This window comes from Onychomys torridus, chromosome 12 (assembly GCF_903995425.1).
Source record: "Onychomys torridus chromosome 12, mOncTor1.1, whole genome shotgun sequence".
Classification (NCBI taxonomy): Eukaryota; Metazoa; Chordata; class Mammalia; order Rodentia; family Cricetidae; genus Onychomys; species Onychomys torridus.
This window is the reverse complement of record NC_050454.1, coordinates 35,520,572-35,534,144: the sequence shown is the minus strand read 5'-3', so window position 1 is coordinate 35,534,144 and position 13,573 is coordinate 35,520,572. Positions and strand designations below refer to the sequence as shown.

The window sequence follows — 13,573 nt, the reverse complement described above, 5'->3', positions numbered from 1 at the left end:
AAAAAAAAAAAAGACAGTAGAATACTATTACCTGACAACATCAAATTTCTCTGAATCTGTACTATTCGGTTTAAATGGGAAGCCATGAGTTCCCAGAGAAAATAGGGGACCCTTTTTATTCCATCAGTAGGCCCCTGCTTCCCAATCCCTGAAAGCAACTGCTGACACAGCGTTGCATGCAACTGTAAAAGACATTCATAGTGACAAAACACTTTTAGGGAAACGCAACAAACTTCAGGGATCAGTCTGAGGCTGATCCACCCAAAGCAAGCAAACACCTTGTTAAAAATGAACTTAAGCGACTGTAGGGTACGTTCAAATCTTTATCCCTCCAAAACCTTCTGGAACCCTTGGTTTTAATTTCCATGTTTCTGTCCTTCTCACCCACAGGGGTGCCTCCCCTAAACGCGGCAGTCTTCCTAAATGCTTGGCTACCTCCCAGCTCGCGAACTGACTCATCAGCATCCCTAACACTCCTTCGGCAAGGCGTAGTAGGCGCCCAACAGTGAATGAATGAATGAACGCAGTCGTAGAAAGGAGGCGGGAAAGGGGTTCTTTTATTTATTTATGTTTTTTCTTTTTCCCCGAGATGTGTGACTGACTCGCTGACTACGACGGCCACACCTCGATCACCAGAACCAAGCCGTCGTTTTGTTGGACAGCTGCCCACGTCCAACCCGGCTCTCAGAACGAGTCCAGCACCGCCGACGGCGCCCCGCCCACCGGCGATGAGTTAGGAGAGACCGGCAGTCCGGAAAACCGGAAGCGCTGGTAATTCCCGCCCCCGGCCCCGCGCGCGCATGCGTGCCCGCCTCGACGGGCTCGCACTTCCTACACCCGGTCATCCAGTGAGGAAGCGGGGCCGCTCACCCCATACAGCCGGGTCTTCGCCCCGCTGGGCGCCGCACTCCATCGCGCATGCGTCCTGGGCTGGCCCGCCCGCTTAGAGGCGGGGCGACGGGACAGGGTGTTGTTTTTTTTTTTTTTTTTTCCTCCTCCTCGATTTCATTTTCTTTGCTCCCGCCCCGGCTCTTCCCACCTGCCACGTACGGACGGGCCCGCGGCCTCTCGCTAGGCTCGTCGGGTGTGTGCGATTGGCCAGGCCTGCTCAGCTCCCAGCTCGGCGAGGCCTCGGCGGCGGGCGGCCCAGCGAGCGGTGGCCGAAGCCTCCGCTGCTGCAACACTGCGGAGCCCGCGGCGGCGGCGGCGGCGGCGGCCTCGGCAAGCGGCGGCGGCGGCGGAGACAGCGGCCTCGGCCAGCGGGTACGGCCGCCGGAGCCCCGCGTGCCGCCGCTCTCGGAGGGCTTCTGGAACCTCCCAGCGCCGGCCGGGTGGGGCCCGGCACGGTGGGAAGGGGCTGGGGGTGAGGGGCCGGGGCGGGGGAGGCCCGGGGCGGCCCGGCCCGGCCCGGCCCGGTCTGGCCCGGCCTGCAGGGCGTTTGGACCGGCTGATACCCGGGTGCTGTACCCTCGGGGCTCCCCCAAAGGTTGGAATTACCCGATCTGAGGAAATGGGGGGATTGCGGAGGCCCGGGGTGTTGGGGGCCTCACCCTCCAGAGTGGTTTGGGCGGCGGAGCGTGGACCCCAAGGGAAGCCGTAGGTTGGGGTCACAGGGAGGAACCCCACCCCCACCCCACCCCCGTCGGTCCTACGCTGTCATGGTTGGTGTCCTCTTGAGGCCTTACCCAGTTTTACTGATGACAAGTCCTAACTTTTGTTAAGTTTTGCCTCTGGGCACTGTCGGAAGAACTGTAGATACCTGATCTCAAAGATTATACAAATTTAGCCATTATTATCCTTTTTCGTGTGAAAAAAAAAAAAAAGTGCACCGTAGGGGAACTTGAGCTCACATTACTACGGGTAAAAGTGGTTACCATTCTTGCTCCAGGCACGTCAAACAGATTTTGAGGCCTCTTGGCAGTTTTAGAATAATCAAGTTTGTTTGTTTTTGTTGTTTCTTTTCTTCTCTCTCTCTCTCTCTCTTTCTCTCTTTCTTTTTCTTTTTTTTTTTAAGGAAACTGCCTAGTGGGTGTGTGCATTTGAAGCTTCTGAATTTTATGTGGGTCTTACCCTCAGGGTAGGCAAGAGGAGCCTGAGGCTTCCCTGTTGATCATACTTCCTAGTGTAGGGGACACGCTGTATGTCTGGGCACATCAGTTTATCCCAGTAATCAGAAAATGTACGAGAGGGAGGGTGGAGGGCACATCGGTGGTTGAGTCACTTCTGGACTTCAGGAGTAGTAATACAGCAACTAACTAGATACAGGTCAAAAAAATGTCAAAAAATGTCATTGGGATCTCACCATCAGTTTTAGGAACTAATTCGTGTTCATCTCTGCCTTGTTAAAGAAAAGGAGGACCGCACTTGAAAACCTGTGTGGATGAGGCAATAACTGTGATGCTTGTGTATTTACCTAAGATCACTACAACAGTAGGGGGCAGCTTTTTGCAGAGACTTCAGGGAGTTTACAGTCATTAGGAAAAGTAGAAGTGAGTCTGGGCCACCCACGGCGGATGATATTGATGTGTAATGTTAGTTTTTAGGTCCATTGGAACTCAGTGCTTCCCAGTCCCATCAGAGGGTATATTAGCAAGTACATTTGTCCTGGAACTTGGCTTACTTGGGAGTATATGTTGATAAGAGGCGCCCCATTTGGCCACATAAAGAAGATGGATCTGGAACTGACTTAATGTTCCAGCCTTTCTTCTCCAAGTGCCTTTGCTCATTGCCCCTTTGTGCAGGAAACAAAGCTCCTTAAGTAGCTTTTGTATTGTGAGGTACCATACTAGGTGCTTCTAGGAGTACATAATAACGTTTTACTGAAACTAAGCACTGGTCCTTTTTATATATGGCTAGTGTATATATCCTGTAGATAGAAGGCAGCAAATGCAGATTCATTGAAGATCTTTCCTGTTGGGCTGTCAATGAAAGCATGGGGTATTTACCATCTTGTTAAAAAGTTACTATACTTTAGGACCTGGGCTATATAGTAGGTGTTCTGTAAATATTTCTTAAAGGCAGAGAACAAATTTGGCCAGCAAGTGAAGAGTTGGTTCTATAGAGTTAGTCCTCATGAGAAGTCCATTGTGAGACTGATTAAAAAGCAAACAAACAACTATGTGCTCTTTGTATTAAGATAAGCATGGCATCCAGATTGTGGAGCACAGTTCACTGGGTTCTACCTTGACCTTGTAGTGTTGTGTTTAGGTTTACTGCCCCATTTCCTTGAAGAGTCGCTAGTAAAAATGTGGTCTTCCTACAGGATGAGAAGGGCTTATTCATTTAAGGGATAGTTAGGTGGAAAACCTGGAGTATTTATGGGAGGAATGTTGGGGAATTCATATTTAATAATCATGACACAACTTGGGATTGATTCAGAACTTTCCAAGTTGAATAGTTTGGTTATTTGCGAGTGAGACTTTTCCACACTCAAGGAACAGGGCAGAGTACTTGCAAGAGAAGTGCAGTGATGGAAATTCAGTCCTTTTAGAGTAGTGAAGGCTCAAGGTTGGGAGCAAAATGGCCTGTAGGAGGCTACGGCAGCTTAAATGTCTCAGTGGCCATTTACTTGGAATAGATGAAAGAGTTGATGGTAAGAACATTCTGTGTCGATAGATAAGCATGTTCAGGAACTACTTGGCCTTGAGAAAAAGATATTAACCCATTATCTGATCCTAAATATGCATTTTTACAGTGGTAATTTGAATTATTAAAGGTCTTAGTGTTTAGAATTTAAGATTATAAAGACAAAAGACAGTCTTTATAACCTGAAATAAGGTAGTAGGAGGAAAATAAAACCCAAGACAGGAAAATTCTATAGTAAATTAATATTAAGTAACTACCTCTATCACTTTTTAAAGTTATTTTATGCGGTACCATGTATTTATTGAACCCAAAGCATTATGCATGCTAAGCAAGCACTTTACCATTGATCTATATCCTTATCCCTTTTTCTTTCTTTTGAGAGAATCACCAGTAGCCTGGACCGATCTTGAACTTGGTTTGTAGTTGAGGCGGCCTTGAGCTCCTGATCCTGCCCACCCTCCCGTAGTTCTCTTTCTTTTTAACCTTGAGAGTGCACACCTGGAGAGATGGACGGCTCAGCTAGTAGGAGCCTGTACTACTCCTGCAGAGGACCCGAGTTCAGCTTCCAGCACCCATCTCGGGGGCTCACAACCACCTATGGCTCCAGCTCCTGCTGATCCAACACTCTGGCCTCTTGTGGCACCTGCATACAATTAAAAATAAAATACATCTATTAAAAAAAAATGAAGGAATACAGTCTAATCATACACACCCACTCTGATTGGAGGTAATGTGGGTCGGCAGGTTAATAGAGTTTTGTAGCTCAATGGTGGATAGTTTTGTTAGAAAGCTCATGAGATTATTACTCATTTGTCCTTTCTCTTTGAGGTTCCAAACTAGGAAATTAGAAAAAGTACTCTTGAGATCTTATTTAGGAAAAACAGGAGGTTCTAATTTCATGTTCATACATGCCTCCCTCCTCTCCCAGGTTAACATTAGAGTTGTTTGAATAACTTATTATGTACAAGGCCTCTTCTAGACTCTAGGAAGGTAGCAAACAAAACAGGAACTTCTGTATAAGGAAGAGGACAGTAAAAATTAAATGTCTCATAGTGTTCAGTGTTTTGAAGAAAAATAAAGCAGGTGAGAAGATAGTGATGAGGGACCATTTTAAGTTAGATTATTAGGGGAAAACTCTTAACAGATGACATATAATTAGCGATCTGATTCCATGAGGGGTGCGAAAGAGTTGAAGGCAAAGGACAGTAAACACAAAGCCTGAGTTGGGAGGGAAATCTTAAACGTTGGTGTGGCAGATGTGAATAAGGGAAAGAAGTAGGAAATGTGGTTAAATACTAGGCCAGAGGCTGGGTTGTGCCGAGTTTTTCTGTTTCTATGGGAATTCATTGGAAGGTTCCAAGCATAATGACTTTAGATTTTATTTAAGAACAAACTTCTGATTTGTTGAAAATACAATGAATGTGGATGGAAGTAAATAAGCAGACCATTTGAAACATTTAAAAATAAATCAGACAAAATATTGAATTGGATTAAGGGAGCTGCAAGGTCTTTTTTGTCTTGTGTTACTAGAAGAAAGGAGTTGCCACTAACAGATGAAAACTTCAGGAGGGGCAATTTTTGGGGTAGAACATCCGGAATTTACTTCTAGACAGATAGTATTGGTATTATCAGTTAAGTAGTTGAGTATATGAGTAAAAGGATATGTATAATAATAGATAGTACATTAGTAATAAAATGCTTCCAGACCATTTAGAACATATGTTAACAAGACAGGCACTCCCCCTCCATACCTTCAAACAGGGTTTCTCTGTGTAACAGCTCTGGCTGTCCTGGAGCTCGCTTTGTAGACCAGGCTGGCCTCGAACTCACAGGGATCCGCCTGCTTCTGCCTCTGCCTCCTGCCTGGGCCACCATCGCTGGTTGTTAGGCACTTTCTTAAGGGGTTAACATTCTACTGCTTTCTGCTTTTAATGTGTTTAGTCATCAAAACTATTTTCATCAGATTTTTTCCTAGAGTTGTATATATAGAGCATCCTGGAGTCCACCATGAACGGACAGTTGGACCTAAGTGGGAAGCTAATTATCAAAGCTCAACTTGGGGAAGATATCCGCCGAATTCCCATTCATAATGAAGATATTACTTACGATGAATTAGTGCTAATGATGCAGAGAGTATTCAGAGGAAAACTTCTGAGTAATGATGAAGTTACAATAAAGTATAAGGATGAAGGTAAGAACATTTTAAGATCTAAGTATTAGAGGTGTTCTTTTGCCCATTTTTTCAGTGTTAAATGGCCACTTCCTTTTATTTACAATTTGCATAGTTTATACAAGTCCTTTGTTCACTAAAAATGTAATTATTATTAAAAGGGATTGTCTGACATTTTCACAAATAATATTTCTTTCTCTTCCTGCCCAAATTTCCACATGTATGTTCAAAGTTGAAAGGGATTCTCACTGTGTATTGGATATGGGAAAGCTGGCTTAAACAGAGGCAAGTGTCTCTGTTGTGTGTCTTTACTTTTCTCTTCTCCTTTGGCAGGGTCTTAACTATGTAGTCCCAGACTGCCATGCCCTTGCGACTCGATGCTCCTGGCTAGCTGTGTTTATTGGTTGCAGGAGTTTTCAGTATGCATTATGCTGATAGGCAGTGCTTTTGGGCTCATTGGACACAACTAGTTTTACAGAGATAAATTTTGCTTGACAAATATGTCATCAAACATGGTAGACTTATTTAACTGTTTGGTCAGGCTCTTTGTTAACATCGCTATTGAAATTTTCTTTTTGGGTGTTTATCAGTGTCATTTAGTATTGCTGCTTCTACTGTCCTTGCTGAAACAGTGTCATCCCTTAATACCTCTAACATGGCTTTTCCTGATTTTCTTTTTATCACTAACAGCTACTTTTTTGTGAGGCCTGGCTTTAAGTCATGACAGTTACTATTATAGAAACCTTACATTCTCGGTGGTTCAACATTGAAGAAATCAGGAAGTGTTATCTTGCATCCCATGACTATCCTGAGCATTAATGTCCAGCATACAGGTGAACAGAGTAGGAAGAGATTTCACTTGCTAGGGTTTGAGATGATGTACATCTGTATACATAGTATTGATCAGAGCCTGGCCACATGGCTTTGCTGAGCTACAGATGGAAATTGTTCATTCCTGTGCACCTATTTTGTACAATTCACACATTGTAAATCAACTGGTCATCAGCTAAGTTGGTCATCTACCAACATGTGTAAATTCTCCTTTTCTGTTGACCTATGACCTGAGGGTACCCAAACCAATGTTTGAGGGTCACCATAGTCTTCTTACTTTCTTGAGCAATCTCATGTTTATAAATACATAGTTTTACCTCTATACCATTCAAATATATTCCTTAGTTGAGTGAATTTCTTTTCTTCTCTTGAATTTACAACTTAATTTGTTTTTAATTATTTTTTTTCCCCCCTGGGCTGGGCACTAAATCTAGGACTTCTAGGCAAGCACTTTACCAATGAGCCACACACCCAACATCACATCTCAATACTTTAATAATCATTTTAACCTGAGACACTTTACTCATGCCTCACACTTAGCATATCTTAAACTGACCTTACAACTGACTGGCTTTCTCTTTTCTGCCTCTCATGATGGCAAACTGTACACAATCAGATAATAAGTACGGTAGCTTTGCATATCACAGAACACCCTGTCATACTACCTTCATTTTTGACAACTTAAAATTTAAAAGACATTCCTAGTTGGTTATCCTGTTAAAGCAGGAGTGGTCCTGTTGGGTTGTGGTTTGTGGCTCCATTTGGGATAGCTTCTGGATTGAAATCTGTCCCCCATATTTGGTTACCACTTTTCTTTCCCTCCCTCCCTCCCTCCTTCTTTTTAAAAAATCGTGTAATTTGCTCACATTGTTTTTTCATAGTCTGTGTTAGCCACTACATGAGATAGCAACTTAGATAACATCCCAACAGAGATACTCATTCTGCTGCTATTACAGGATTCAAGGAAAGAAAAAGACTTAAGACTGAGTACTGGAAGTCTCTCGCTTTTTGCTTCTATGTTATTTTCTTTAAAATGTTTTTATGAGCAAAATTCCTGAGAATTGAGCACTATATGTATACATATATGGGTTTGCTTATAAAGATCTAAAAACAATTACAAAATACCTAGTTTATGCCTAGTTTTTGACATATTTGTTCAAAGTAAATATGTCTTAACAAGTTTTAAAATGGGTTTAGTAGAGTGCCCCGGGACAAAATTCCTCGCCCAGTTTTCTGAAGACATCTTTGCCTGACTCTTGTGGCTGGTTTCCCCACCCCACTCCTTTCCTTGGCTTTGTGAATGCTTTTGAAACATTGAGTGGATACAATATTTTCATTGTTAGGGTGCTAGGGGATCTCACTCTTCAGCATGCATTATTTTATATATTTACATAAGAATGTATTTTTCTGGAGAAAATCGTCCTCAGTATGGTCAGTCAGTGATCTAAAAGGTCTCAGGCTGGTTTACTAGAGTGGTCTTGTAACCCTTTTTGCAGCTCTATGTTATTAATTTATGTAACTCCCCCTCCATTTGTGGTAGTGCATTTTATTAAAAGTAAGGATTTGAACTGTGAGAATCCTTGTTTTCATAATTGGTAAAAATATTTAAGTGTTTCAGAATAGAAAGATTTTTCAATCTAACCTAGAAATTTGTGGTATTGTTACATCTCTTAAGACTAAAAGTTAATTTGTATGATTCATTTTTGAGACAGGGCTTCTCTGTGTAGACCAGGCTATCCTCAACTAAGAGATTCTCTTGCTCTGCCTCCCTAGTCCCTAGTGCTGGGGTTAAAGGTGCACACCACCTACCCTGCTTAACTTTGGCTACATTTTCTCACGAGTATATGATAAATATGTATAAGATTGGTAGACAAAGTTTATTTTATATTTTTTTAAAAATTTCTCTTAGATGATACTTGATTCTTATGGGAGATTCTAATTATAATCTGTAGTTTACATTTTTGTTTGTGTGATCTGGTTTGCTACTGTTGCAAATCTGAATTTATTTTTCTTTTGAATTTCAGATGGAGATCTTATAACAATTTTTGATAGTTCTGACCTTTCCTTTGCAATTCAGTGTAGTAGAATACTGAAACTGACATTATTTGGTGAGTGGCAAACTTTATAATGAATTAACTTCCTGATGTATTTTACTTTTTTGGCTCAGAGTTACATAATAACACTTTAAAATACTTAAAATATTTGCATTCCTGTGAGACTTTGAATTACTTGAAACTATGTATTAAAAGTGGTAGAAGTTTAATTCAGGCAAAACAAGGTTACATTGTTTTTGAAATAAGATAAGTTTTAATTTTGTAATGTCAGAATTTTGGCATTGGTAGGCTATTTATGTTATCTTTCTCTATAATATGTTTTTACTTTTTCTTAGAGCTTAACATATAAGTCTGCTACTTTGGATATTATTTTTCAAGGAGTAAAGGCTAACAGTGATGGGTCTTGGATATAGCTCCATAGTAGTATATTTGCTTGGTATGCACAGGGACCCAGGTTCTGTTTTCAATATTGAAGAAAAAATAAGCTAAAGATAATGCTGATAAAAGGATGTCAGATAAATTTAATCTTAGATTGCCAGGTAGAATGCTTATAGGGTATAATAGAAATAATTGCAGAGTTAAAGTAGTAGCATAATTGTGATTATGTGAAAAATAAGAACTAAAATATTTACTTTCTCTACGTTTTTTTCCCTTTTGTTTAATTTTTTGGAAATTGTGTTATTCCGAACCTTAGTGTTTTAGGAAATGCAGCCATTGTTTGTTTGTTTTCTGTCCTTTTTTAATGTTAACAAAAACTGTTTAAAGGTTTTAATAGAGGATATACCTTTTTACAATGTCTCTTGGCCAAAGGTAAGGAAGACTAGATACTCTGAGCTCTTCCTTTTTTCCAAAACAGAGAATGTGCTAGGTCAGAAACTGTAAGGGTGTGTGTGTGTGTGTGTGTGTGTGTGTGTGTGTGTGTGTGTGTGTGAAACTGTAAGTGTGTGTGTGTGTGTGTGTGTGTGTGTGTGTGTGTGTGTGTGGTGTGTGTGTGCGCGCCTAGGACACAACCAGCTCACAGTCACCTGTAATTCTAGCTCTGGAGGATCCATCACGGTCTGCACTGGTACCAGAAGGCGTACAGACACACGTACATAAAATAAATATGTGAAAGAAAATAGGTGAAACTAGGGGTGGGAGGCAGGCAAAGAGAAAGAGGGAGAGACTGAAAGAGAGACAGACTGGAAAGACTTGAATAACAAAGCTGAAACCTGGAGTATTCTTGGTGGCTGTGGTGAAGTTTTTACTTTGCATTATGTAAGAACTACCATTTCATGTCTCCTAGATCTTTCAGTAGTCTGTTTTCAAAAAAAAGAATATTGTAGAAAAAACTCTTGTCCTTGATATAGGAAAGATCAAGGGTACTGGGATCTTGGAGGTTTGGGAATAGTTCATTGAGAATTTATTACCATGGTCCTTAGATGGACTTTGTTTAAATTTAAAGTTTCTGTGTAGTTTTGAGTCTTTGTAGCATAAAACAGAAAAAAAAGTATAAGAAAGATAAAAAAAATTTGGATCTCAATCCAAGTCATAGTGGTTTCTTACAGAGTCCTACTGATGATCTGCTCCATAAGATACACAACGTAGTCCATGTAAGCAAGAAGCAGTGGGCATAACTGGTTGTAGAATTGAGAGTCTCCCAAATGTGTGCTAAAGGTATTAAGAACTTAAAAGAAGGAATAATAGTATAAGCATAGGGCACTATGAAAAAGTAATTAAATTTTAAAAAGGGCTTGGTAAATTTTCAGAAATGAAAAATAAAATTGAAAGAATGAAGTGTGCATACAATGTAACCCTACAGACTCAGAGAATAGGAGAGAATGCGAATGAAACAAACACTTGACATCAGGAATCTTCAGGGTAAAATGGAGTGTAAATGTATTAAGACATAGCTAAGGGGGTTTTCAAGATTATTTATAAAGTAAACAAAGCTTTAGATTCAGGAGACATGGTAAGTCTTGAGGAAGAAAAAATAAAAATCCTAACTAGATGTATTACCACGAAACTGGAAAGTATGTAAGACAAAGTCATTATCTTAATACAAGTGGCCAGAAAGAATAAGATTGATCACTGGTGAAACAATTAGACAGTTTGTATACTTCTTTCATTTAGTAATAAAAGCTGGTAAATAGAAGTCACGTTTCATATGATTAAGAAAAAAAAATCTTATAGTTTACTAAACTCCAGTAAAAAGTGGTAGTGAAAACATTTTCAAAGAGGTTACCTAAACCAATGGATCCTTGTTGGAATTTTTAATGTTGGTCTTCAGCAAGAGAGTGAAACATGAACAAAATCTTCAACTTGAAATGAACATCAATCTCCCAAAAAAAAAAAAAAAGATCTAGGAACAGGAAAACAAGTAGGACAGAAATAATGAGCAGTAATTGTATGTAAAGTAACATACAAGAATAAAAAATTATAAGGACTCGTTTGGGAAGAAATTTGTTAGTAATGGTAGAACTTTTTACTGAAGTATGCATACATTTTTAAGAATGATTATTAAAGCTTGGGAATGCTTAGTAGATGGGACATAAGAAAATAAAGTGTACCCACTTGGCATGCTAGAAGGTGAGGAGAAAGAGGGGTACAGAGAGATAATACACAAAATACATATAAACTGACTACAGTTAGAAGCACTGTCAGGGAGTTGCAGAGATGGCTCAGTGGGTAAAATGCTTTCCATATAAGCATGGGGACCCCAGTTTGGCTCCTCAGCACCCACATAAAAGCTAGATATAGTGGTAACCTCAGCACTAAATTGGTAGAGAGAGGCAGATCTCAGGGACTCTGTAGCCAGCAAGTCTAGCCCAAAGGGTATACACCCCAATTTCACTAAGAGACTCTGTTCTAAAAATAAGAGCAAATGGTAGAAGACAGCATAGTCAACTTCTGGCCTACATGCACACATACACAAAAGCAGTTTCTTATTGGAGTTGAACATAAAAATTTTAAAATTCAATTAATTAAATGTCTATCCTAGGAGATATATTCAAAGATTATTATATGAAGTTTGAAAGTTAACTGGTTAAAAATTTGTGTGTGTGTGTGTGTGTGTGTGTGCGCGCGCGTGCGCGCGCGCACGCGCGCGCGCTCACGCATGCTCATGTATAGTAGACAAAACACAAAGTCAGTTCTTAAAAGAATATACTATAGAAACTTGATTAACAATCATTTTATAATCCTAAGACTTGGGAGTCTGTGGCAGGATCCCTTATGAGCCTCAGGGAAACTTGAACAGAATCATAGTCTATTTTCTCAGAAACTCATAGTTGAAATAGATAGACTCAAATTTGGTTGTAGACAAAATTTGAAAATACCCGGTAAGAGGCTGAATCTTGGACATCTAGAAATGAGGAAGCAATACAATTTCATTTGTGTTTTCTAAGCTGTGACACTATTTTGAGATAATTAATTAAATAAGATAATGTGCCTTCCTTTTAAAAAAAAAAAAAGCCCTGCTGATTGTTAAGTAATGACTTGTGGCTTTCCATAGTGCCTGTAGAAACTGTGGATTTGAAGGACGGTGTTGATTCATAAGCTCTGCATAATTTGTTAATGGATTACTTTCGTTGTTTTTGAGACATAGTCTCAATATGTAAGCTTGACTGGCTTGAGATTCCTATGTAAATCATGCTGGTCTAGAACTCCGAGATTCCACCTGTCTCTACATCCAATTAGGGATTAAATAAATGCCCAAATGCATCGCCACACCTGGCTTGATAGATTACTTTTGGGAGCAACTGTTTAAGTCAAATGTAGGCAAGCTGGATAACATCTGTTAGTCATATTTTGTCTTGGTAATTCTATATAGAGTAATGTGTTTTTGTATTATTTCAAGAATATTACATAGTACAATATATAATTTGGAAGTTACATAATTTTCTATTAAAATAACTTCAGTTTGGTAATTTTCTTGAAAATGGAGCTTTTTACAGTATTGGTGTATTTTATTATAGTTTTTGTAGTAAACATTTTTGCTTATAGTAAACATTTTTGCTTGTATCAAGACTGATGACAGTGTTTCTGCTTCCAGAAAGTAAGCTATAAGCAATTGTCTTTTCCTTGGGGGGCGGGGGGCGGGGGGAGAATTACCCAAAGGCCTGGTGTCGTGACATGGCCCTTCATCCCAGTACCTGAGAGGCAAAAGCAGACAGATCTCTGAGTTTGACGTCAGCCTAGTCAAAACATAGCAACAAAGTTCCAGGCTAGCCAGGACTTAGTGAGACCCTGTCTCAAAAAAAAAAGAAAGAAAGAAAAGGAAAAAAGGAATTATTTAAATGGAGGCATCAACTGCATGTCTTGTATCTTTTTTGTTACCTTTTAAAGGTATATATTTTAATACTTTTAATTTTTAACAGTCTAAAAATACTTTTAGGGGCTAGGGAGATGGCTCAGTGGGTAAGGTTCTTGCTGTACAACCCTGAGGACCTGAGTTCTGATCCACAAACACTGAGGGAAAAAGTTGGGCGTGGTGACATGTCTGTAACTCCAGCACTGGGGTAGGAAGAGACAAGCAGATCCCAGGGTCTTTGCTGGCCAGTCCAACCTAGCCGCTGATGGGAAGCAGGTGTAGTGAGAGACCTGTCTGCAGAAGTAAGGTGAAGAGCCAAGGGGAAAATACTCAGCCTCACATTCATACTCCGCGTACACAAACAAGTTAAGATAAATGAATGAAAGTAAAACTACTTCTCTGCTGCTGATTTTTCTTCAGTGTGTGTTATTTTAGTAACATACTTATTCAAACTTCATCTAAATTGTTTTAATTAATGATTCTGTTTTAGTTAATGGCCAACCAAGACCCCTTGAATCAAGTCAGGTGAAATATCTTCGTCGAGAACTGATAGAACTTCGAAATAAAGTGAATCGCTTATTGGATAGCTTAGAGCCGCCTGGAGAACCAGGACCTTCCACCAGTATTCCTGAAAACGGTACA

General features: G+C 40.2%; 1 protein-coding gene across 5 annotated transcripts in view; it reads left to right on the top strand.

Moving 5' to 3' along the window:
• Nucleotides 1–989: 989 nt before the first annotated feature.
• The window catches only part of Tfg (trafficking from ER to golgi regulator), a 29,919-nt gene continuing 17,335 nt past the window's right edge, over nucleotides 990–13,573 (top strand). For 4 of the 5 annotated variants that reach the window (XM_036203502.1, XM_036203504.1, XM_036203500.1 and 1 more), the window contains exons 1-4: nucleotides 990–1,263; nucleotides 5,549–5,776; nucleotides 8,611–8,694; nucleotides 13,422–13,568. In XM_036203502.1, the coding sequence (XP_036059395.1) occupies nucleotides 5,593–5,776; nucleotides 8,611–8,694; nucleotides 13,422–13,568 (415 nt within the window). In that variant the 5' untranslated portion in view covers nucleotides 990–1,263; nucleotides 5,549–5,592. The other variant, XM_036203501.1, reaches the window with a different exon arrangement.